We start from the raw sequence: 27,616 nt of genomic DNA, 5'->3' as shown, positions 1-27,616 counted from the left end.
TAAAGATGTTAACAGCTTTTATTTCACTGGTGCAAAGTCCATGTGTCATCCACCACTCACCAACAGCAAAACAAAACATCATCTCCTAAAAAACAGCTTCAGAAAATTCAAAACAAAGGAACAGTGGCTATAATAAACTTCATACAATACTGTAAATCACTTTGCATCATCCAAACATGAACAGATCCATTTCTATCATACATGGCTTATTTTTTCCTCAAAAAAATATACCAGCACTGATCCAATACATGCCCCACACTTGGAAATGCATAACACCATTCCATGACATTGACAGCTGTTCATGCTTAGAACTAGTCATCAATTCACCCTACCAATATCATAAAATACAAAATGATATGAAAACCTACATTTACAAAGTACTGTCCCAATCCTGCAATCTATTCCATTTGGGTAGGTACCTGTATCCATTCCAACACCCCTAAAGGCAATGTGGTATTTAGTGCTCCATTGCTAAAGGTTTGATTGCAAACTCAGGGCACAAGTGGGAAAAGTTCAGATCTTTTCACAAGCAGTAAAACGCTGCCTTATTCTTCAAGATTCAGTTTCAGTAGTATTTGCACAACCTCCTAAACCAAGACTTACCCATTTTCAATTACCTCACATTTAGGAAGAAAGAAGGAAAGGCTCTGAGTATTCAGCAGAGAAATGGCTGGTACTGAAATGACTTGGGGCTGTAAGCTGTGCTTTAGTGCACAATAGTGATCCAAATGCCTCAGAGTTAACCACATCTTGTTTCAGTATTTACAGTATCTGCTGCCTTCCTCTGCACTGCAAGAGTTTCTTCACCAGCACAGCATCAGAATATTTGTATTTCCACTGGATGAGCATTATGACATGACTCCAAAAACGGGATTATGACGACAAATACTAGGGCCATACTCTTCATAGTCCTTCTTGGTGTGACATACTTGGAAAAACTCTGGCTATAAAAATATAAAACAGATCCCCCCCAAAAGCATAAGAAGGTAAGTAGAAAAAAACAACAAATAAATAACATCTTGGCATTTCTGTAGATTGCAGCTTTATGACACTGTATTACATTTTGAATATTAAAAAATGATAAATATTAGGATACGAACACAACTAATCAAGAGAAGCTTGTCTGGTCATAAGACTGCTTTTAAACACAGCAGTAAGAAATCCCACTTGGCAGACAGCAATTGCTCCCATTTTCCTGTATTTGCTTCTCTCTTGCATTTAAGACCATTGATTTGAATTCTATATTCCTGAAGTCCTAACTAATCTCTAGTGCTGATTTAAAGAATAAAGGCACTATATTGGAACTATCATATCAAATCTACTTTAGAATTATGTCAACTCCTGATATCCTCACTTGAGCAAAGCTCCCATTTGCCCTGTACAAATTTTACTGAGATAAAACTTGGGTAAGGATTCCAGAATGTGACATAGTTTAGGCTGTCACAACGAAAAAGTTTAGAACTTAGTACTCAGATCAAATACACCCAGAATTCAACAAGCAATAAAAATTAAGAATAACTTTGGTGAAGACTTACTGTTGAAGCCAGCATGGAACCTCCAAACCAAACTGCATAACGCTGCATGTGATGTGTTATCACTTGAACTTCCACTGGTTTGGGCTAAGGAAAACAGTTCATATTTAGTTGGTTTTCAAACTTCACATGGTCAGAAGCAGACACCTTCAACCCTCCATTCACATCACTTATTACTCAGATATGCTCCCCCTAGGAGACCAAGTCATAAAACTCTTCATGATAACTATGATGAAGGACACAAAGTTAAATCCCTCTTGCCTACTGCTCACACATCTCTTAGAAGGAAAACCAGACCTGCTCACAGTAATTATAAGATTCCTATAAAGACGTCATATACTGCAAGGCTACCAACGCTTCTAACAACACATTAACAAATCCTACTGACTTTACAGCACATTTTTACTAGTGAGGTGAGAACTTTCAACTTGATTTCTGTCATTAGTCATGTAATAAATGCACTTGAAACACACACTCACTTTTATCCGACCACCGCTGAGCTCCTCGCTGAGCCGCAGTCTCGCGTCCACCACTCTCTTCAAATCCCTCTGCAGCCGTCGTCCAAAGTCCCTGAACATCGTGGAGCCTCCTGAGAGCACCACATTCTGTGCAGAAAACAAAAACACATTCTGTAAATCCATCTTCAAGCAAGTTTCTCAACAGCCAGCACTGCAGAGGTGACTGTTTGAATTTCAGCATCATTAGGAAGCTGACAAAGCAGGTAGAGCACTTTGAGCACCCCCCAAATCACAGGAAGCTCCTGGCTCCCCTACTTTTCTCCTTTATATACATTTATGTTAATGGGTTATAACAAAGGAGGATTCCATTAAAAGGAATGGATTCCATGAGCTAGTACCCTACATACACAAAGCAGCAGAAATAAGACACTACATCAAGAAGTTTCTAGATGTACATCTAGAACTACATCAAGAAGTTTCTAGATGAACATCTAGGGATGTTCACAGCAAGCAGTTTTAGCCCTGACACTAAATAAGGCTCAAGTCTCATCTTACTTCATAGCTACAAAAGCTAAAAAATTATCTAGAACTCTATTTTCTTCTTCTAATTTCCAGAGTTCTTCAAAACAGGCACCACACCTTCAAATAGAACTGCAGCACAGAGGAAGGTATGATGCCTCTTCCCTTGCTTATCTGGTATTACTCAGTTTTCAGAGCAGAACCAAATGCCTCTTAGCCTGGACTTGTACTCGGATTCTAAACAGACATTTTAGAATTTCCCATCCCTAATTCTGATAATGTTGCAGCATCCCAGACTAACACAGGAGAAATTTCAAAGGTGAGGCATTCAAAACAGGACCCCTAGAACGTAACATCAGTGGCAGCAAAAATGCATTTCATGATCAGAAAAAAGAATTCAACATGGCAAAACTGCACATGTGCCTTTGCACAGTGCTAAAACCACTCACACGCCTTTGACACATGTCCACAAGGAACCTGGATCAGGAGTTCACTGTACAAAGGTCCAAGGATTATCTCTCAGTAACATTTTTTGACACTGCAGACCAAGACTGTGCACATAATGAAAGAATCCCTGACCCACTGTTTTCAGCCTGCTCATGGATCTAAAGAGTCAAAGACATGCACAATAAGTGTTCAGACTTGCAGGGTGGAGAAATGCTTGGATTTTAAGCAACAAATAATCAGGGAAATCTTGTTTGTACCTTGTAAAGTGAGAAGAAAGCTGTTTGTTTTTCATGAGAAGAAAAAAAAAAAAAAAGCCCTGCACATCATAAAACCATTACAGCAGGAAAAAGTAATTTCTTCACAGCTTCAGATCATCTACAGTATAAAAGAATGCATAAGAAGGCAGGTGTGCTTTAAAGAAGAAAAGCACAAGTCCCCATAACATTACTGAAACATTTCCAAAAGGAAAAGAGGAGGACAGAGAAGAAGAAAGGAGCCAGAAATCACAGCTGATCCTAAAGTTAAAGCAGGAGAGAGAGGATTCCCCCTACTCTCCCCATAAACAAGAACATCTCTTCCCCTGCATCAAAGTGGTCACGCACTCCACTTGGGAAAAGGAAATTGCTAATGGGCAAAAAAAGACAACAACCAACCTGAGTGATGAAATAGCAATTAAAAAGATGTCATCAGAAAATATTACCTGGAGATAATGAAGTCGGCAAAGAATGTGAAAGCAATAATTCTATTCAAAGCAAATTAAACTTCAAGCATAGTGCATAAAGTGGACAATGCTATCACTAAAAATAGATTCCAGAATAAACCAAATAATTTTTTTTTAATACATCCAAAACCAATGTAACTACAGAGTTAGCAGCATCATTGAGAGGATCTTTCCACCTAGCTATCATTCCAGGATTAGAGGCTAAGAAGTTACATCTTCTTCAAATTATGACTATTTAGGTACTTCTACACACCAAAATCAACAATAACACTGCCCAAGGAGAACAGAAGCACCAAGGTAGAAATGTTGAAAAGATGAGTCCTCTCCTTATCACCTATCTGGACCAGCCAGGCTAAGCAAAATTCTGGATATAAGTAACTAGGTGACACCAACTGCATTTAGAAGATGTTTAATTATACAGTTGCAGTTCCCCTGCTCTATTGTCAGTACCAGACCAAATCCATGCTGTTTATTAGACTTGTCATACAGCCTTCACCAAGGTCTCAGGTCAGAAGCCAGGTAATCCCCACTAACAATGAAAGCAGAATCCATATCCATTCCAAACCCTTCAAACACCACACCCACCACTTACAAAGGACACAATAAAGGTAAGAAAAAATGATCAGATTAAAAAAAATACAAATACAAGCCCCAAAAATCAACCAAAGGGGCACCACCCATACCCCTCCACCCTGACCTCTTAAATATCTTCTCTGGAATAAATCTGAGTAATTCCAATAACTACTTAAAAACCATAAAAATAAAGCATGCTAAATACATCTGTGGAGAAAGCTTACTAGTGATGTTTGGGTTTTCAGCATATCAGAGAATCCCCTGGCCTCCCAGAGAAAGACATCAAAGAAGTTAGGCTTTAAGTATCTGTTTCCAGCTGATTCCTTTAAAGAAGACTTCTTCTGATCTTACTCTGCTCAAACACACTTCAGCTGGTTTAAGAGCTCCAAGCAGCCCACATGTTTCTCAGCTAACACCAATTATCATACCTGCTGATGGAAAGAACCTCCAGCTGGTTTCACTTTCATAGCTAACTGGCTGAACATTTAAGTTGTTTTGAAATAATGTGTTCCCTTAGCAGAGAGGGACAGAGCTCTTCCACACACCTGAAAAAGTTAACCACAGCAAGCAAATAAATGGAAGTAGGCTATTTCTGGAAGGAGACCAGGGAGTGGACACCAATCACAGAACCATTATGGTGGAAAAGACCTCTAAGATCATCAAAATCACTTCAGAGGGCTGGCAAGAAATTTCTCCCTTCTCATCTGTACCTTTTGCTTCTCTTATGAGCAATGTGGTACTGAGTTTCTCCTTGTATCATTTCTGATATTATGCCTGTACAATGTAACACTGCAGAGATATGAAATTACCCAACAAAGCAACCCAGCTCCTGCAACAGGAATCTCTGACTAAATCAAGCTCACATAAAAATTCCAAAGGGGGAAGTTAGCTCCTGAAGAACTCAGCAGTACCAAACACAAGGTGCTGAACTGGTTTGTGCATCTTCACACTGCACTGTGGTGTGAGCACATTCTCAGCTGGACACAGCAGACTTTGCAGCACTGCAAAGCATCCCCTGCTTTTCTGGCAAGTAAGAACAACACATCCCATTTTCCCTTCTTTCCAGCTGACAGCCTAAATTAAAGTTAACATGACGTGACCAGACCACCAGAGACATGTAATGAGATCAATATATGACTGTTAATAAAAATTATTATGGGTAAAACCAGGAGGTTCACAAGCTGAAGCCAAGCACTTCATTAGCAAGTGAATCAATTAAGCTACATGTCTCTGTTAATTTGGTTAAAACAGGGCACTATTTGCCAACACAGTATGGAAAGTAAAAGGATAAATATTGTTAATAACAAACAATAAATATAGCACAAAGAAGTAAATTTATTGTGAGAAACACTACTTTAAAAATACATTTACTTCTAATAATAAAGAAATAATTTCTTTTTCCTTAAAATCATGACTTTAATGTTCATTTCACATTTCAAGGCACAGCAAGAGTTTTCAGCATGACTTATGGTGGTGCCATTCTGCAGAAATACACCTCAGACACAAAAGGAACCAGAAAATCCTGCAGATGCACTGAGCTACTGTTAAACCAACTAGCAGGAGTAACCTTACAAATTTATTTAGAGCTGTGATGGGAACAAGCAGGGCTTCTCCTCAGTACTCCTGTGCTACAATGATGGAGTTAATCCCTTGGGGCTTTCATTTAAACACCACAGGAATACTGCAGTATTCAGCAGGAATGCTCTTCCTTTCCCATGTCCTGTCATGGTGCCAGCAGATGCCATGGCCTGGCAGTCTCTCCACCCTTCCCTCACCCCAGAGCCTCCCCACTCTGCTCTGGGTCAGTGACACCGAATTTCTGTGGTGCTGGAGCACAGATCAGCAAAGCCAGTCCTACAGTGCCATCTACCCACCACGCTGTGCAGCTGGAGCTGCTCTCACACCAGCTGTTCCTATTTATCAGCAACTGAAATCAGAAGTGATGTCAGGGGGCTTTTACCACCCCATTTGTCCCTGCCCCAGGACCTGTCCAGTGTTTGAGGATGGGCTCTTGTGAGCTCAGCAGTTTAACTTGCTCAGTGAACACTGACACAACAAGGGCAGCCCAAGTCTTAAATGTAGCAATGACCTTGACTTTAAAATTTCAGTAAGTTTTCATTTTGAGAGAGACTAATCTGAGCCCACAACAGCTGCACACCCAGCCAAGAAGGCCCGTTCTCTAAGGAAAAGAGCCCATTTGTCAAAATCTTCTCTCCATGCACCTGTGTTTCCATGGAAAAACTGGATAATTCATCTCCAATAAAACACCACACTTAGCAATATCATACAGTCCCCCACCTCATGCAGAATTTTCAACTTGAGAACCTGGCTTAGAAGTTTGAGGTCAAGGATGTTGTCATTTCATTCAGTATGATCTGAATCATAAATGCTTAAGCATGCTTGCCTAGGACCTTTCAGGGATATTTCTGACGTAATTTACCTGGCTTCAGATGTCATTTATCTTATATCTTTCTTTCAGATATTTGTGCTAAAAACACAGCAGAGAAAAGGTGAAAAAAAAATAAATTGCTGGGACAGTCAGTGACCCTACACTTCTATCCTTTGTACTGGGAGAGGGCAAGGACCTCAGAACTGCTAATACTGTTCTCATTTAACTCTGGAAGTACCTGGGGAGAGACCCTGGATAAGGAAAAACCAAGATCAAGTTGAGCATGGAATAAAAGGGATAGTTTCTGAATCTGTTACTAACAAAAAATACTGTTTATTACTGTAAGCAGTTTTTCAAACTTTTCAAAGCCCTTTGTCCACCTCTGAAGTTATTATAACTCCACTCAGGAGGAGACTGGTCTTTGACACTAAGTGCCAAAAACTCATGTCCTAAGAGACACATGTTAGGACAAGTTTCAGAGCACTTTCAGGTTGAAAAGAGACTTTTAAATACCAGCTAGTGCTGAAAACATTCCACACCAGCATCTGCTGTGGCTGTACCACAGGAGCAGATGCTCATCACTGATCCAAGCTGGGTGTGCAGTAGTTATACAGAATTTACTGGTGGGCTCACAGGAACCTGAAAGCTGGGGAAGGGTCTCATTTTTGTGCAGACCACAGCCCCCATCATGCTGCTGCACTCTCCCTGCAATTTCTCTCCATTTCTGAGATATCAGTTAAAACTATATATTCATATAAGTACAAGGAAAGGTTGTGGAGCAGTATTTTAAGAAAAAAGGAAGCTAAGAAATTCTCAAAAAAAAAAAAAAAATAGAACTAGATGAACTATACACCATTCTTCCCAGAGAACACTAAGGGTCATGGAATGTCTCACTGAGCCCCACAAATACAGGATTTTTAGCTGCATGCAGGATGGGTCATTTTTCAGTGGAATTCAACACACAGGAATGATCAACGTAGCCAGGATGCCAAACTGTTTCATCCATATGGTAAGATCCAAAATTTATCTCCTCTGTCATTTCTCATTTCATTTGAGCATTCATTTTAAATTTCAGTTTGCTTTCTGAAGCTTTGGGTTTGCAAAAAAAAAAAAAATAAATTAAATAATCAACCCACCAAAAGCAACCTCATTTTTCCAAATTTCAATGCAAGTCCCCTGGTTTCAAACCCATACCTACTTTTCCCTGTTTTAGCAGAAAGCAATTCATCCCAAGCAATCCAGATCTCTCAGCTCTGTGTTAGAGAATACAAATCAGTTTTTCCAAGCAAACACATTAAGATGATGTAATCATGGGAATTAGAGAGTGCATTGCTGGCAATCATTATACAATTAAAAAAGGCTTCATCATGTGTGGAAGGATGTTTGTGCTTGGTATTGAACAGCTGCAGGTTATGGGATCTTGTGGAGGCACAGAGCTGACTTCAGTTGTAGGATGGATTTCTAAGGGTGCATCTCCCCCACTCCAGGCCCCAATGGGATCTGGACCAAGCCCTTCTTGAGCTTAACAGAAACACTGTCTGTTCCCAGAACTAACAGGTGTTAAATGAGAACCTGTCTTTTAACAAACAGCCTTGGAAACTTTTTTCTTGCCCAAATAACAGCTCAAGTGAAATAGTATTTTTGTTATTGATCTTTCAAAGAAACTTAGCAAGTAAAATTGTGGCCAGGATGGGAAAGTATTATGATTAAAGCCCACTCTTTACTGGTCCTGTAAACAGCCAGCAGTTCAAAGTGGAATTCTTTTGAGCTCTCAATTCCCAGAAAAGAAGGGGCTCATGTGTATGTCTCAAACACCAATAACTAAATGGCTGTGGAGCCAACCAAGGACTGTTGGTAACAGCAGACAAGAGTTGCTGGTAATAACCAGGGACTATTGGTATTACCACACTGTGAGAACAGGATTTGGCTGGAGAAGAGGGGCCAGGGACACATAGGGCATTTGTCCATGAGAACAAACAACAACAGAGTACAAGAAATGAGTGGCAGGAAGTGGGCATGGACTACAGGGTGGGACTACTGCCACTAAAAGTCCCCAAAGCCCTCCAACCCTTTTCCAGCAAGGCCTGATAAAACAAGACTGCACATGGTAACTAATTTACATGGAAAGCAAGAAACCCGTATTTGGGGCAGAGAAACCTCTCCATAAAAAGGTACCCCCACCCCAAGCCCAGGGGGTGCCCCCAAGACTTGTCATTGGCCAGATTGATGCAGTTGGATCAACACTGCTCTCTTTTTGTCTCTTTCTTTCTTTAATTCATCTCTCCCTCTTTAATTCCTGCACCTTACCCCTTTACCCAAAACCTACTGCTGTGTGCTTAGATAGCAGGTCAGGGACTAACAGATCAATTTCCATGCCAAGTATGTAATTTGTTAATAAAACTTTCAGACTCTCTGACTCTTGTAATTTCTTTGACCAATGAGCATTTACAAATCTTAGATGCTTTCTTCCCTTTAGGCTGGCTTGTCACAGATCTGGCTAAAGTCTTATCAAGGTTCTACTGGTCCAAACATCAACACAAGGTAAGCTAACTGGCCTTCTGAGAGAAATGTTGATCAGATTAGGAAACAGGGATACTGGCAGTAGAACTCAGAAATACCACAGGACATCAAAAGATGGGAACAATGATTTAAAGGCTACATCCCACATAAAACCTGAAATAAGAGTACTGCTAGGTATTTTCTGCAGGAACACTGAGGAAGAATCCAAACACATTTGATGGAAACTCAGCTCCAAAGCACAGGCCCTTGGCTGGCCAGCACTCAGCACCATGGGAAGTGAAACTGATAAACCTCAGAGAGAAGTATGAGTGGAATATTTCTGCATCCCTACACTGTTTTAAACAATGAGAACAAGGGATGCTCATCCCTTTGAAGTGACCTTGCTTAAAGGAGATAGCAACTATTACCACTAATAACTACTGACATCTCTCGGTACATTCCACAAGTAATTGTGAAACTCTGTTTTAATTAAGCAAGTATAATGAAAAACAGAAAAAAGGAAAAACAAAGCCTCAATCAGTGGCAAGCCAAGGGAAAGTTATTTGTCTACTGATTATGAGGCAGAAGTAACTTAACCTCAAATTTTAATCTGTACCAAACCCTACCCTACCAAGCAAAGAATCTGCTTTGAGGAAGCTTTCAGATAAAAAGCAGAGACCCCCTAGGCACAACCACACATGAAGGGGTTCCTAAACCTTGCTGCTACCTAAGCTTAAAGTCTTTGAAGACACCTACTGCAGAACTGACATACGAACCTGGTAAGGAGTTCAACTTCCCCTTCCATCCTGCCCCACAGATCTGCTCTGCAGTGCTAGGTCTCATTCTAGATTACACAGAGGGCTTACCAGGCAAGGAGAAGACACTGCAAAATTTTATTAGTTACAAATTATCCTGAGACATGACTTAGCTGGAACTTAAAGCTCATTCTACTAGGTGAGGAACACTACCACCTTTTACATGAGCAGACAAATCTCTGCATGCTATAGCTTTATAGTGTAATTTCCAAAATTGTGCTGCTCCTGCACAAGCTGAAAAAAGGGAACCAGGGGATGTGGGATGTGCTGGCAATACAGACAAAACTTGCCATGGACTATGCATGTCAGTACCTTACTTTTCAGTCCTTAAAAAATCAGGAACTGAAAGTACTCTCTGGACTACACCCTGGGTTTAAGCAGGTTTAAGCTGGCCTAATTGTTCTCTTCCTAAATATTTTCAGTTTTCATGCACTTTATAAGTGATGCAGTACTGACTAAACTGCAAACAACGGGCAGGTACAAAACAAGACTATGAAAAAAAATATTGGAAACCACTACTTAATAAAGAAGGGGAAGGAGGGTAGTGAGAGGACTAAGACCACAGTATAACCCTGGAAATGGGCAAAACTAGAAGTCCTTCATGCACAAGAATTCACTTTAACAATGTCAGATAGAAGTAACATCCCTCTGCCACAGCTCCTCAGGGACAATACCTACCTATGTATTGAGCCTTTACAGAAAGTTTTCTTTCAAAACTAATAAGCAGCAAATATCTTGTGGCATTCAGAAACAGCAGTTTGTTTAAAAGTTCACATTTCTCATTGTGGAGGAAGTGGTAGCCATGCACATGCTTCTGACCACGATTCCTTATAGGAATGTGGTTTTAGTTGATGGAGTGACAAAATTATTTTTTGTTTTTTTTAAAAAAGGAAGTAAGTATAGAAGTTGTTGGGTTTTTTTAATTAGGTGAAAAGACATTTTATAGGATTTGGGGGATTTTATTTCAAACTTAAGGATAGTTAATTGGGTAAGAGCAAAAAAGTTTTGTTTAAGTAATTTATTAGAAAAAGAAGATTACAAAGAAACTAATTGTTTTTGTGAGGTGTTTTACCAGGGGCAAGGACTCTGGGTTGGTTTTTCTTTATAAAGAGTTTTGTTGTTTTGCCTTTTATTAAAACATTTTTGTTTCCAACACTACTGTCACTGACATATTTTATGAAAAATACTTTTTGCCGGGATTTCTTTTCCTGCAAAGCTGAGAAGCTTCAGCTTCTCCATGTTATGCTCCTCTGGAATGTGATTTGGAGAACTGTTTACCCAGCATGTGAATTGTTTTTAATTAATGGCTAGTCACAGCCAGCTTGTCAGACTGAGTCTGTCACAAGATTTTATCATTCATTCCTTTCTAGCTTTCTGATGTCTCCTTTCTCTTTCTTTAGTATAGTTTTAATATGTAATTTTCATATCATATCATATCATATCATAAATCAGTCTTCTGAAACATGGAGTCAACATTCTCATCTCTCCCCTCATCCTGGGGACCCTCAAACACCACCACACACTACCACAAAAGCCACCCTGGTAATTTTATGCCTTCTAAAGGAGCTGAGCTATCTTGAGTGTGAAATAGATCTCCAAAAGCTTATGAGACCTAGCTTGGAGAGACTCCTATTGCAATTCCTTCCATAAATGCCATGAATCCTACCAGAGAAAGGCCATACCTTGTATAAGGGCCGCCGGACGTCAATGGGACAGTTCTGTATGACTTCATCCACTACATCCGAAATGGACTCCATGAAATCAGGGTTGGCAAACTAAAATGAAACAGAACAGGCATTAGATTTTTTCATCCAAAGAACAGAGAAATTAAAAAGGAAGAAACAAGACTGTGGAGAGACTTTATAATAGGGGATGAGTGGGAGTTTCAAGTCCTTGCTCATCAATTATTCTACAATAAAACAAACACTTCTCTGCAAGGCAAATGAGAATGTCTTTTTTCTGCTAAGAAAATCAGATTCTCTTCCTTGGTCAGAAAGTCACTGTGTACAATTTATGCACCATGCACTTTTACTGCCTGCAAGATGAGTTTGAGTTTTCCTGCAATATTAAACATACTGTTACCACTCACTGTGGTCCTGCCTTTCCTTTCAAGTGAGATTAGAAACACCAGTGGGCAAATCAGAATGCTTCTCTGTAAAAAGATTTTAATGCTACTAAAATATTTCAGTTAAATTCTCACCAAAAAGTCATATTTTTCCCAAGTCCATGCTTTTTTAATGTTCAAAAAAGCATAAATAGTTGTAGATTTTGAGTGAAAGTCCCTATCAATGCAAACATGAGCACAATGCTGATGTAAATTTCTGCATTTGTAAAAGAGATTCAAGAGTTGCTAATGCTAGAAAATAATCTAGTGGAAATTTTCCACTAACATATGCTTTAAAGAAAAGAACTGGTAATAGCCCATGTTTTTTTCCATTCAGAGGGTAAACTCTAAAAAATTAAATTATTTACCAATACATAATAATACATTATTCTACATATATTACAAGCTTTTGTGTAGAATTTCATGGGATTTACATTCAAAACAAGATGAGGTATCTACATGGATGAACAAATAACAACAGTCAAGCAAAACAAGTATACACTGACCTGAGAGAAAACTAGCAAAGGAAGTTGGCTTGGAGCTCAGGAGCCCTAAGAATGATGGGGGCACTTCCCAAGAACTCAAACTAACTTCCACGGTAAGAATCAATCATGCAAGAAGCAAAAAAATGAAGCCACATAACCCAAAAGAGAAGCTGCTGCACACTGAGTTTTCATCTGAATGAACTACAGCTTGAAAACTCCTGAGCTCTCCATAAAGATATTGATAAAAAAGCAGGGAAAAAGAATAAGTAGAAATGAGAGTTAGGGTATAACATCATCCCAGAACAGGGACAACAGAGCTGAATGTAAAATTGCAGTCTGCCAGCCAATACAATATGGTTGGAGAATGGCAAATAAAATCTCTAATTTTAAAAGTAGAGAAATAATCTGAATAGCCAAAAACCCCAAGCTCTAACTTCAGGAGTATTAAAGACTTCAGAACAAATTCTGTAAAGTGAAAATAGGAAAAGATTACAAGACAGCTTTAGCAGAGGCACTTTTTACCTAGCTAAGCTGCTACCCTTTTAAGTGAGGAGTTAATGAAACACATGAAATTCTCTTTTGATGCAGTACACACCACCTATTATATTCTTCTTGTCTAGGAAGTCAGTTCAGGTTTGGGTGTTTTTTTCAATACAGAGTCAAGAAACTACCAAGAAATGAAAAAAATGGAAATTGGTTCTTTATCCCATTCCCAACAGTCTTTCTTTAGAGACTATGGAATGAGAAACTCTTGAAATTATGTGTGACATGGGATTCAGTGCTTCTCTGTTAAATCACATTGGTAAACAGCAGGGAAGAAAAACTATTTAGCTCAGAGATTTAATACTGGCAGAAGATCAGATGGTTACAAACTGACCAAAGGAGATTACAGATGGAATTCAGACAAAAGGAAGCAGAAAGAAGCTTTTTAATATTCTTCCAAGGAGGAGGGTAGAAAAAGGGAAACTTCACCAGTGTTGATGTGGATTTTAATAAAACTTTTTAACAGTATTACAGACTATGGATGCCTGAATAAGTTCAACTAAGTGTGCAGGAATGGAGAGGACCTGTATTAAAACCTGACTCCTTCCCCTCAACAATATCCTGAAACTCAATCAAACTGAACTATCAAAAATCAGAGAGATGAGGTACAGTAATCTTTCCCAGAATTGTACATACTACTTATGACTACACCAAAAGAGATTTCAATAGACTTCCTTCAAGGATAAATTTATCATCCATGCCTTACAAATCGACTCAGTATCTAAAGTCTGCATCCAATATTTAGAATATCATCAAGGTCATGCTTAGTAGTGCCCAAAGGAATTGGCAGCATACAAAGTATAAAGGCAGGCTTGTTTAAAATGATGCTGAAAGAGGAAAATTCTGTACAAGAACTGTGAAATTAAACAATTTCTTCTCAAGTTCAGATTGCCTTTAAAGGAACAGAACCAGATGTTTTAAACGTTAGACTGGACAGCACAAAAACACTTTTCTGCTGTGCTGACGTTACCTGGGAGCGCACCTGGCTCGTGTTCAGGAGACTCACTGGCCCCTCACTGCCACGGGATGGCGCCCAGGCACCAGGAATGGCACAAGTGAGCACGGCTATTCCCTGCTCTTACCTCGGGATGGAAGAAGATTTCTGGCCCGAGGAACCTCTCGTAACCAACATCTATAACAAACTTGGTTTTGTTGATGGCGTTGATGCCCGTGTATTGTTTGATCCACCTGCGAGAGTCCCCGTCGTACTTGGCAAATTCCTTCACTATGTCGGGGCAAATGTAACAGTATTTCTCCTGGTAAGAAACACCAGGTGTTAAAAAGAGCCGAAATCATTAGTACATCAGTCAATTAAAGTGCAACACAATCAGAAAAGAAAAATGTGAGCATTCTTACAGACGGAGCTGTTCAAGGGACTTTCCCACCCAAATCCCTATTGAAGCCTCAGCCCCTCAAGGCACGAGGCCAATTTGCTTCCAAAGGGCTGCACATGCTGACACAGCTACATTTGCCTCTCCCAAAATGAAAACATCACCAACAATAAAGAATTTCAAGGGCAAGCTTTCACTGCAAGAGCAGGCCTACACAATCACCCTACTTTTTTTTTTTTTTTAAGTTCTATTACAAAGCAAATTTTAAACAACTCCAAAGTTGAAATGCTGATTTAAGCTGCGGAACATACTCACTCCAAACAGCCCAGCATGAATATTTTCTTCCTCTTTCTCCTTCCCCCACACTTGATTGGATAAACCACCAGAAGCTGGTGTAATTGTAACACACTGCCCACATCTGCATTTTTAAGAGAGCCACTGGCAACTTGCTAGAGCCAAAAAATTAGCTCATGGAGATTTACTATATATTTATTAAGAGATAAAGGAGGATGTACCTTTATGGCTTTTGCTGTCTCCAGAGATTGTTCAGGAGGAATTCCTACCTCCCTTTCCCTTAGAAGCTGTTGAATAAAGTAAGTAATATCTCTACCTGCAATAGGAATATGCTTGATGCAACTTCCAATTACATAGCCTTCTGCCTATGTAGGAGGAGAGGAAAAGACATATGTAAGGGGAAAACTCACTGTGTATCAATAACTAAAATTCATTTTTATAATACTCTGATTTTCTTTAAAAAGTAAAATCTTGAAACTTCAAAATCACTCTAAAAATGTGCACCCCACTGCAAAGTGAATATAATTTTATTTAAAGACCTTAATTACCACATATAAACAGATATTGACTGTCTAATAGATACACAAGTGGTAAACATATCAGACAGATCTGTATGTATTAGTCAGATCTGATGGTTCCTTTAAGGTATCATTAGAAAAGCAAACATAAATAAACTACCTGTGTTCTGTTTGAGAGTGAAAAATTAATAGAAAAAAGTATAAAATTAAATTTCTGAGACAAGAAAAATCACATTTGAATAGAAAACTCAAACAGAAGTACGATCTTACAATGAGCACAACAAAACCAAGAAATCTACTTGCTGAATTTTTTTTAGGATGTATTTACTGAAAACACTGATATTGCTGAGACACATTATTTCTTCCCTTGCCTTTTTTTTACACTTTTCAGTTTCACATAGTAAATGCTGTTTATTCTCAGCACTGCCCATATGACAAAACACTAAGAAAATCAAGTTAACACCAAAGTGCAAGATGAAGTTAAAGGGAATCAAATTTTCATTTCTAATACACCTGACCATTCAAGGACACAGAATGGTTCAAAAATACACAAAATTACATCAGCAGATGTCAGTATGCACAGATAACTCTGTATTTTTAACATCCTCACATAACTGAAGTGATGGGATTGATCATGTAAAAGAACAGGTACTTATATAAATTTGTACTTGTTTCCACATAAGCAGAGTGGAAACAATAAAATACAATTAAATCACATAAAAGGCACACATTACCAGATATATTAAATAGTCAAAATGCAGGGTGCCTCTTTAATTCAGAGGTACAACTCAAAAAAGTTAGGCACAACCCAAAAAAGTTAGGACATTTCTTGTCAGACACTGTTGGCATAAAGGAAACATAAACCCATGATAATCATTGATATTTAAGAGAACTGAGGCATCACAGTAACTGTAAGGTTTTACACAGAAATAGCCTTTTAAAAGCTAGATTGATGGTTCCTTACTGTGACTTTCCTGTAGTCTGCAAGCTAACATACTGAAATACATATTTTTGCAAGGAAAGAAGTCCCAGCCAACACTAAAAATTTAAAAATAAGGTTTCATTTGGTGCTTCTTATTTAAACTTATAGTAAGCAAACCCTGTTCCAAAGCAGTGCTGATTTCAAAGTGCATCCTGCTCCTTACCACAGGGATCACGTGGGTCACTCCATCACCACTGTCGATGACAATTCCAGTCAGAGTCCGCTCCCCAACCTGCCGTGACGTCCAGGAGGCAGCCAGGGCCAACACTGCCTACAGCACAGAGTTTATATTTAGAAGCAGGCAGAGTGCTCTAATTTACACTCCCAAAAAGTACAGTTTCAAACATTTTACACCCCTGCCTACACTAGACCAAACCACAGCAGTTGTTTTCTACTTTAGAAGAACGCATTCACTTTGCTCACCTGCACAGCAATGTAAAGTCCTGGGATGTTAAATGATTCAAACATGATTTCTGCAAGATATTCTCTGTTTTCTGGTGTGTTCAGTGGAGGCTCTGTCTGCAAAAACAAAGAGCTTTGAAAAAGCACCTCAATAGGATCCTGCCTTGATTAGTTCATTATCAAGCTAATCAAACTTTTGGTAATCCAACTTTTAAAATCCTCAGTGCACTCAAAACAAAAAATTTCAAACAGAATTTAAACAGTGTTTGAAGCTTTTCAAAAGCAATAGCTGACCTGCAGTAGCCTGCATGACAAAATTAACACAAAATAGTTATAATACAGCTTTAAAGATAAGTTTTCTCCTCCCAACCCAAACTTGTCATTACTAGAGAAATAAGACATACAGAGCAAAATCCTTCAGCAGAGCTACTTGTGCTTGGAATGATATTTGGTTTTCCTCTTACAAAACTACTTCCTTACCAGGCCTCATTAACTCACCATTAAAAAATAGTGATCCTCAGGCTCAGCTCGAAGGTACTTAAAAATTACTTGCTCCATGAACCTCTCCATGAGGTCCCAGTCCTCAACAATTCCATGTCGGATAGGCCACTGCAAGAGCACAGCTTGTCAGCATCGGATCATGCAAGGACAAAGAAACCCAGCAACAGGAACAGTCTGACACCTCATCTCACAGGAACCTCATCAAACCCATCCTGACTTTAATTCAGAGGAACAATTCAAATTTACCTCCTGCTCCCAGGAACTTCCAAGCCCAATTCTACCTTGCAGGACCAGCAGCCAGAGTCCAGACTCTATTCCTATTAGTCTGTTGCAGAACTGTATTTAAACCTCTTTCTGTATAAATTTTACACTTAAAAAGTTGAGAAGCATACTTGGCTTCAATATGCCTTTCCATATTATAAAAAGCAATAAAGACCATATAGGCTATATATTTTTCACCTAAAATTTCTGGCAGGGATGATGTTTACATTTTGTTCAACGTTAAGAACACAGCTGACATTTAAGTAACACAGAAGGATGTATAAAATATGATTTTTTTCCACATAGTTCATAAGCCAGTAACACTTTGTAAGTACAAGAAGTCCTTTACTAGGGTATGGAAAATATGATTCACAGAAAAACTGCATTGAAGACAGCCCTTCACAAAACAATTGTGACTTTCCCTGAAGCAAAAGTATCCAACACATTTCCCAGTTTGTGTGCCATGTTAAAAGGGTAACCTTTTAGCAAGAATTTAAATATTCAGTGTATATGACTATTTTAATAACTCAGAATTTTGAAAACTGAACAGCTGCACTGTATCAATGAATATTTACACAAACACCAACCACACAAGACAGCACAAGTAAAACAGATATCTAAAAAAGGGTAAAGCCATGAACCAAACCATGCAGTTCTTAAAAAGCAATAAAAACTTAACAAAAAATGCAAACGTGTTTGGAATGGCTTCCAGAAGTCCTAGAATATTTTATCATAAAAATGTGAGATTTGGAAAAGGCTGTCAAAGTCTCCTGAATGCTCACCTTTGTAGCATAGGTAGGTTTATCTATGGCTTCATCTCCTATGAAAAAGTCCAGATCATCAACACCTTTCATTACCCTCCTCTGAGCCTGGTCCCCCACTTTGGCTGACTCTCGGATTGCAATACCTTAAAATAAACCCAAAAAACAAATGAAAATAAAATTAAACCAGATAAATAGCAAGTGATGAATGTTTATTTATTTAAGGATTCTTTTCCAGAAATAAAAATTGGGATATAAAAAGTAGAAATCATGCAAGTGATCTACTGACAAGCCAACAGAGCCAAGTTCATTCTCACTGCATCCTGCAGGATTCGGGTCACCCATCCCATATTATTGTACCTAATAATTCACAGAAAATACTGAAAATGCATTTTGTTACAGACTACAGCAGTCACTGAACCTGTACAAGGGCAACATTCCAGTAAGCAATAGGATTTTCTGAGTTCCAACTCTGGAATAAAGACAAAGAGCACAGGGGAAGAAGAAAATAAACTGTGTATTCAAAAATAAGTATTGGAGTCATTATCCTGGTTGGTGAGAAAGAGGAAAGAGGGAGGGGAGAAATCAATTTGCAGGGCTACAGAGAAATCTCTGGAGACACTTATGCTTCCCATTAGCAGCCTTCAACTATCACTAAAATTATTAGATGATGGCTGCTGTAGGCAAGAAGATGAGACAGCAAAAATCAAATCTGGGGCAAGCTAAAAATAAAAATGGAATGAAGTACTGCTAAAACATAACCTTATTTATATAGTTTTCTTTTAATAGGTCATAATCAGGGTCTAAATAACATATAGCAGAAAATGAGAGTAGGCAGGCATCACCCACAAACACATCAAATACTAATGGCACCAAAAAATTACTCACAGGCAAACAATTCTTTTGGAAAAACAACTATCCCCCAACAGGTTTATAGTTGTATAAAACAGGGTTTATAGCAAATTCACAGGAAATCCCTCCTATCCCACTTCTTTAACATAAGACATTTAAATCTTTACCAGTGGTTTAGGTTTCAAATTTTACAGTATTTAAAATAGTGAGACTGTAAGCATTACTGCAGCTACACCTGGTGAAGAACTGTGTCCCCTTCACTTCTTTGGCCACCAATTTATACCTTTATAACTTCCTTATCTTTATACTTTCTGCCATGAGTAGCTACAAGGTAGTCTAGATGCATTAATAAGCAGTTAATTGGTAAAGTTTACAAAAAGTAAAAAGCAGTGTTTAACATAAATGTAGGTAACAGATGCCATTATGGATGTAAATACGTAGTACTACTATTTATATATATATATATATATATATATATATACACAGAGCATTTCAAAAAAACTATTAAGATGTCAATTAAAATCAAGAACACCAGAAAAGTATAACATTTTAAACAAGTTTAACACACACACAGAAAATTAAAGAGTAAATCTGTTCAACAAAAGCAAGTTAAATGTGCAAGAACATTTTAATTGGCAAACGCACACCCAAAAGGAACATTTTCTAATAGCAACAACTTTTTTGAATATTAAACTGTCTACAGTCCCAGACAATGTAAATAAGGCAGACACCACCTGCACTTTAGTACTTAATTTGATTGGGAGCCTTCCCCCAGATTATCCAGGCTGTAACCATGGCGTCAGGTAGACAGGAGGTAAATTGCATTCTGTCTACTCAAGTGTCCTGGCCAAAAAATAATGGAGATAAAAAGGAAATTGGACTGGAGTTCTCTTCATCTTTGTCATAGCAACCAAGAGCTGGTTTAATGAGCAACAGTCCTAGCTAACTGCAGACAAGGAGCTCTGTTTAGCTACACTTCAGCCAAGGATGCTAACAGGGTGAATATCACTTCCCAGATGGACACAGGACTGTGAAGGCTGAGTTGGAAGCATGTCATTTAATCCTCAAAGTGCTCAGTGACAGCAGTGTATGTTACAATTTGGAGGGACAAAAAAAAAATCAACTCACATGATGGGATAATGAACTGAGGTTCTGTATTTCCTGCATAGCCAAGCTTCGTATACCTAGGGGGAAAAAAAAGTATATCACCAGATCATTCGATGCACTTAGATGCAAAAACATGAAGAAAAAAATACTTTCAATTCACTCCACTTCTTAAAGTGAAGGTGAAACATGCACCACCTGCCATGTCCATATTTTCTGGGTTATGCTTTCAAGTATCATCCTGCTGAAAAGAAAACTCAAAGTGGTAAATATTTTAGGTGTTAATTTATTTTTATTTTTCAGACAACTTCAGCTTACAAATTTTGCTAGTGTTATTCAGAACCATCAAGGGTGAAAACTCAACTCTTACTTCTTCCATCTTGTTGACCAGCTACTACAAAGGACAGGCAGGTCACATTGCACCTTTAGGAAAAATTAGGACCATGCAGATTTTACCCTTCAGTTACCATAACCAAGAGAGCTTTAGACTTTACATATTTGTTTAATATTCTCAAATACAGGAAAAAATACCGTATCACAAGTATAAACCACAGGAGAGAGAACTCTTGTTACAATCCTGATACAATTCCCTTTCAGGCTTTGAACAAACCACTCACTTTGTCACAGGTATATTATCTGTGTGTGATAAAAGACAAATACTACACCAAAGCAAGCCTGCACTGATGAAATGCTTTAGAAATGGGCAGCAGATGGTACAAAGCATTGATCATTTCTTTCAATATACATATAAGATCTATTTTCACAATTAAAGGCCTAAGAGGAAAGAAGGGGGAACAAAAAAAGTAGAGATTTTCACATAAAACCTAAACATTTCTGTAGGTTTTGGTGGCTAGTAAGCTACTCCAGGTCTTTAGCATCTAGAAATAATTAATATCCCAGACTATGAAAAACAGCTCTATTACCTAGGGGGAAAAAAAAAAAAGAAAAAACCCACAATGACAACAAAACCCACATCAGAAACTGTTAAAAGAAAAACCAACCCATCTAAATTGATTGAATGCTTGCAGAGACTGATGTCATTCTTGAGTACTGCCATTCGCTTGAAACAGAAGTACAGCAGCAGCAGGAACTGAGGGAATCAGCATTGTTCACATCATTTTTACACAAAAACCATAAAGCCATGATATTCTTAAATGAGACCAATCCCAGTCTAGGTCCTAAAGTAAATTTAAAGTCTTTGTCTGCATCCTACTCTCAATATTTGCAAATAATATTATGCCATGGCCAAAAAAGAGGTTTGCATCTTCATTAGCAGCTTGAAAAGTAGGTTCCTCTTTACAGAGTATTTGGTATAAAAATACTCATTAAGGATCACAGTTTTCTTAGATAAAGGAATTAATCTAAATTGAATTATCAATGACCTTGGACTTAAATATTTATATTTCGACTTCTCTTCAAAGCTATAGCTTCAATAGACTTCAAACAATAGTTAAAAAGCCATTCCCCCAAGGCTAAAAAGACAAGGACTGTGTTTTGCAGGCAATGGTTTGTTGGGTTTTTAATCATCATTATAGACATATGCTTTCAGTCTAATCCAAATTGTTTATGCACACTTGCTGTGGCTCTCAGAAAAACATAATCAGGATGTTAAATTAGACTGACTGTAAAGGAGGACATTACTAGCAAAAGTTCTTTTTATGCTTATTATTGCATAGATTCCTCACAATTTAGAATGAGGCCTACCTAGGGAATATTGTTAAAACATAACAAGCTACAACAGGAGTTCCACTGGGATTTAAGACCAGTACAGGCCACTTCCTCTTATTTGTCTCTCTGAAATGAATCATGACTAAATGAACATAATGAAAACCAAGGAAAACATTTCTATTTGTTTAAAAGACCTAGTTTCAAGACTTAGAAATGACAATTAGGCAGAAACATCATGAAAAACAGCCTTTCAAGCCTCAGGGACAAAAACCAAAGACAATACACATTCATATATATATACTTTTCATACAATTTTTATATATCTGCGTGTATGAATAAACTAGAAGGTTCCTGCAGTCTAACCAGAACTCATTTCTTAAAGTCTGGCCAAGAGGTGAGTTCAGTTTGCCATCCTTTCCCCCTCAACACACATGCTAAACTCACACCCACTCACAGGATTAAAAAAAGAAAACACTCTCTACAAGTCAGTTTGGGCTACCAGTCTGCAGGAGCTTCTCCTTCCCTCTCCAGAATGGATCAGATCCCCCTACAGGGTAACCTGGAAAGTTACCAAACCCCTGCAGCTCAGTATTTTACAGATTCGTTTTTAACCCGAGTTAATTCTCCTACTAAAATACTACCAAATAAGTTTATTTCTAAGTAGAATGAAAAAAATTGTCTTCAAAGAATTAATCTCACAGAAGGTAACATATGGAAAGATTTTTATTACATTACATTAATCCATGAAAGACTAGTACTAAAACAAAGAGAATAACTAAATTCTCAGTTCATTGGTGAAGCAAATAAGCAGAAAAACAAAACCTGTTAAAAAAACCAATCCACTTAACATCAAACAAGAGACAGACTGGAACAAGCAGACACATTTCAGGTTTTTTGGTTTCCAAAAAACCAAATGGAAGAGAAACTCAGCTTTCTCCCAAGACCACTCAGGAATAGAAGGAAAATAGATTAACCAGTTGTGCAGCTCTTTGCTCTCCAGGAGCCTCTGGACATGGCAGACTTGGTCCCAGACCTCTGTTGTACCCAGCAGGACCCAAACTCATTCCTCTTCTCAAGGGTACATTAAAGAGTTTGGGTGACCCATTTCCAGCACCTCCTACAGAAAATACTCCCTTTCCTACATGATATTTAAATATTTACTGAACAGAAAGGCTCTGGACTTGAACAGTTACAGAGGGTACCTGGTCTCCAGTCCCTTCACCAATTCTTTCTCCTGGTTTACAGCCTAGCAGACTAATGGTAATGCAACATCTTGTGATCTGTAAAATTACAGAGACAGCTGTAGTGGAATGTGTAGATAATCAGTATTCCAACTTAATTTCATTAAAAGCAGCAATTTGTTGCCAGTGAGAGAGGAACCTACTGGAAACAGGCCAAAATATAGGATACTGCACTAAAAATTAGCAGAAAACTGATCCAATAGAGTAAAGCTATTTCATGCAAGGAGATTTGGAGGACTACACATTTTGTTTTAAATCTCTGGAAATTACATGTTGTTGAAACAAGCAATTTCTAAAAATAGTGTGGTCTCTTTCATACTGTTTTGACCAGGTGACGAGTTCATACACAAACCAGTTTCACAAACCTTTGCATGAGGATTGGTCATCCTAACCCTGTTCTCTTCTGAGGTCCCACCAAGATGGAAAGATAGAAGAACTTACATCAAGAACTGACTCCAAAGATATACAAATGGACTGCACTTGGAAGCAGATGCTGCACCCTCAACCACTTTAGAGAGAAGAGATATGCTTAGGAAAATCTTCCCAAAGCATGAGAACAAATCACAAACTCAAGCAGCTGCTTTATCCATCTGAAAATACGAGACATTCAATTTTTCTCTGTACAAGTACACAAAATAGCAAAGCCCAAATGCAACTACTTTAGCATTTGATCACTCTCTATTGCTTTTTTGGTCCACATCTTTAGAATGATGAGTTACATTCACACAAAAAAAAACCTCTGAAAATATAAATATGAAGTGACTAAAAATAGCAGAATGCTTTGAGAAAGTCCTGTAAACAAACAAATAGCCTCTGTAAATAGAACACTTTCCCTGACAGCTAAGAGGCTGAATAACCAGGCTGCTGCTGCCAGAACACCTGTGATGCCAGGCTGCCATAGCAGACTCCATTATCATTATTACAAGCATGTCTGAGGAACTTGCAACACGAGTTCTTCATGAAGATTTGTAAAAACACTTTTGAAAACAAGGGATGGGAATGAAGACTCGAAGGAGAAAATTTCAAATAGGAAAAAAAAAAATCTATTTTGTCTGCACAATTTACCCAAGAGCACAAGCAGCCACTATAAGAATAAAGAGCACAGCAGAGCCATTGGGTTTCTTGAGAAAGTCTAGCACTTTGCAGGACTGAAGCCTGTGATTATAAACAACAGTTAATTAACTCCAGTTCCTTGGACCCAGAAGAGCAATTACAATAATGTGTGTTCTGAAATATAGTAAGAGAGGGGAAACATAGCATGTTCTGAGGCTCCAGCAATCTTTAATAGCAACATCAAAAACGCCTTGAGTTTCAAGTTTCAAGACTCAGTCCAGCTCACTTCTCCCAGAAATCAAGTATTTACCTCTTAACTCATCTGTAAGACTTGGTCAAAGTACTTTCTCTTCACTAAAAAGGAATGGCTTCAGTAAAATACACCCAAACCAGAAGCACTCCTCAGTATCTACAAATACACTGAAGAGGGATATTTTAAGATACCTTTGTTTTGCTCACCCACCTACTACTGTTCTGATGTCCCACAGTTAAATGCCAATTAATAAAACTGGTTGTGAAGTCTAAAGCTATTTAAAACAGCAACACAAAAAGGCCTGATAGTCCTAAGAAACTAAAAATAGCCTGCCCTTCTCCACAAAAAGAGTGACAGCAATGTGTAAACTGATCACGAGGATAATCTCACGCAGAGAAAATCAAGATGTAGCACATCAAAACTGCACTATGTCAAGTCATTTGCAAATAGTAATGGAAAAGAGTATAGCAAATTATTAACTATTTCTGCAAGATTTGTGAATAAAGAATGAACAGTTTATGGCAAAGGAAATACAAGTCATCTACATCCGATAGACTAAAGGAACACTATCCTGTCTTGCTATAAAAATATGTTTCTCACTGAAGGTCTGTAACTATTTTTTATACACCTGTTCTTACTTTTTTTGAAGAATTCTGGCATTTACTGAGGACTGAGGCAGGTGGCTGCAAGTTACAGTAAATTAAGCCAGCCCCCTTATGCACAAAACAACAACAAAACCATTATTTTAACAATTTTTTTAAAACCCCTTCCATGAAAAAAAAAAGACTGATTAGTGGCTGGACAGAACGACTCATTCAGTACCAGAGATTTAAGTAGAAAAGTGTATTTTATATACACAATATCCCACAGTGCATGTCTGCATATACCTTTCCCTCTCTGCTATGCTGCTCCTAATTTTTCATCTGAAAGCTCTTTCATGGAAAATTTGAATGACTTGTTTGAAGCTTGTAACCCAATGTAGATTCATTCTAACAATAAGAAGGTTTTCAGCCCACACAGAGGAAAATTCCAGAGACTGTGTATCAATGAGTCAAGCTACTTCTTCTGGCTGCTTTTGTTCAGACTCATTTCATCCTGAATTCTGCAAGACAACTTATTTCACATTCAGAAGTCTCTTTGCTGAAATGTCTTCCATTTTTGAGTGCCATACAACATAGTCAAGCACTAGTCCCACCAGCAGAGATATCATGTTGTCTCCTGTGAATCAAGATCACCTGGAGGCATTGAAAAACAAACGTGCATCACTTGGGGACTATCCAAACTCTTCCTGAAACAAAACAATATACATGTCCCTCCCCCATAAAACCCATCAGCTTTACCCATGCAAGCACTAAACAGATTTTAGAAATTCTACTTCAATTATTATTTCTTTGAAAGGACACAATAAGCAATGTCCTATCCTTATTTGTTTTGTGTAACTGTTAGCCAGCAATATCTACTGCTAGTGTAACACTGGAATTACTCCACAAACTGAAAGCCAAGGGGGTCTCCTGCAAAAGGCAGCTTTGGCATTTAATGTATTTTCTCAGTTTTACAGTTTCTACTGTACCCTTTTTAAAGGATCCACCCAGACCTCCCATTTCTCTCTAAACTATCAAGTAGTAATCCTGTAATATCAACAGATCTGTGGAGAACAGATACTTTAAATATCTTCAGCAAATATATAGAAGAAACCTGGGAAACTACCAAGAAGTATCTAAGAGCAAGCAGAATTAGACACAAGATAGAACTTGGTCTCTATTCTACTTCCAAAGTCTCCAGCTGTGAACTCCAGTATTCTCCACTGAGGGGACAGAGCTGGTTTCTGGTAAGCTAAAGTATAAGCAGAAACAGGCAAAGATTTCTAAAACTTTCATGACAGTTTAATATAGACATATTTCAAAATGTGACACACTTTTTCAGGAGAAGGCAATGTGACACCACAGAACTGGAAAGTGCTTCCTGTGGTTACCTAGGGATTGGGGTTTCTTGATTTGGTTGGATTAGTCTGGCGTTTGGTTTTTAGAAGATTGTTCAGTTCAGGAAATTTTAAAGATAACTTTCCAAGTATTAAAAAAATTTAAATAGTGTTGCAAATTCCCTGCAGAGGAAAGGCTAAATTAATGCAATCAGAGAGACCAAGTCTGACAAGTAAAGCTACTGTACGAATAGTTACTCATGGACCGGTGCTTCACTTTCTCTCCGCAGAGCTGTCTGTAACTGTTGGGTCAAAGGAAAGGTATTAATTAGCCAAAGCACACCACAGATTCAGTATTACAGCTGAATTACAGCTCCCTCTGACACCTCCCCCGCTAAGGCACAGCAGGACTGGATGCTGAATATCCACTCAGGTCTTCTCTAGCACAGAGAGGTAGGACAGAGCCGCTCCTGAAACATCTCCCAAGCACAGCCTCTGCAATTCAGAGTCACTCCTGCCCTCAAAGACTTGAGTTACAAAACTTGTGCTTTGGTTAAGGACGGAATGAACCTCACACTGATCCGAGAAAGGTGAAGGGATGACCGAGCGCATCACTGGAGCCAGGCAGCGAGCTCCCACCTCAGCCGAAAATGCTAAAATTGGGGACGGCTGGTGTTAAAGCGGAGAGGAGGCAGGAGCCCGCACTGAGAGCGGCCCGGGGCAAGGAGCCGGGCTCGCTGGGCTCTGTGTCCAGGCAGACACCGATAGCATTGCCCCCGGCTCGGGCACCTCCGTGAACCTTCCCAGGCATCGCGTCCGGACCGCTCTCAATGCGCGCTCCTGGCTCCTCTCCCCTCCTGAAACCAGCCGTCCCCAATTTTAGCACTTGCATCATGCAATACTTCACAGCCAGAGGACACAAACGAAAACGGGTCCCGAGAGAGAGGCGAAGAGGGCACACAGAAACACGTACGGCAGGGACACGGCAGGGCTGCCCCGCTCCGCGCTCCGGCGGGATGGAAGGGTAGGAGGGGCAGACGGAGGACGAGAGCGATGGGCACCAGCCCGCTGAAGGCCGGAGGGGAGAGAAACCCTCAGCAAGCCGAGAGGCCACCGGGACACACGGCAGCAGCGCGGCCCCGTGCGAGGAGCGCTCGCCGGCAGCGGGAGGCGGCGGAGGGGCGCTGCGCGGAGACACCCCCCCAGCACGGGCACCGTCCCCAGCACGGGCACCGGCAGCCGGTCTCCCCTGCCCGCACTCACCCGGTGCCGCCGTCGATCACGCAGGGCGGCAGGCAGCTCGCCATGCTGCGGGGCCGGCAGTGCGGGCCCTACGCCACCATCCGGGCGGCAGCCGGCTCCCCCGGCGCGGGCTCCATGCGGGCGGGCCCG

At 39.2% G+C, this 27,616-nt stretch overlaps 1 protein-coding gene across 1 annotated transcript; it reads right to left on the bottom strand.

The window, feature by feature from the left end:
- Positions 1-27,616, bottom strand: ACTR3B (actin related protein 3B). The gene is made up of 12 exons (XM_030237848.2): positions 27,488-27,616; positions 20,116-20,171; positions 18,157-18,281; positions 17,111-17,221; positions 16,634-16,729; positions 16,374-16,481; positions 14,932-15,075; positions 14,168-14,341; positions 11,636-11,728; positions 2,012-2,137; positions 1,536-1,619; positions 1-944 (listed from the first exon to the last, which is right to left on the bottom strand). The coding sequence occupies exons 1-12, from the start codon at positions 27,529-27,531 to the stop codon at positions 849-851; spliced, it is 1,257 nt and encodes a 418-aa protein (XP_030093708.1). The 5' UTR covers positions 27,532-27,616; the 3' UTR covers positions 1-848.

Source organism: Serinus canaria, chromosome 2 (assembly GCF_022539315.1).
Source record: "Serinus canaria isolate serCan28SL12 chromosome 2, serCan2020, whole genome shotgun sequence".
NCBI lineage: Eukaryota > Metazoa > Chordata > Aves > Passeriformes > Fringillidae > Serinus > Serinus canaria.
This window is presented reverse-complemented; position numbering and strand designations above follow the sequence as displayed.

Coding starts and splice junctions, on each gene's coding strand:
- ACTR3B (XM_030237848.2), bottom strand. CDS start 27,531: ATGGCGAGCTGCCTGCCGCCCTGCGTGATCGACGGCGGCACCGG. Junction 16,730..17,110: donor AGGATCACTATTTTTTAATG/GTGAGTTAATGA, acceptor TTGTTTTTGCAG/ACAGAGCCTCCACTGAACAC. Junction 1,620..2,011: donor TCAGCGGTGGTCGGATAAAA/GTGAGTGTGTGT, acceptor TGTTTTCCTTAG/CCCAAACCAGTGGAAGTTCA.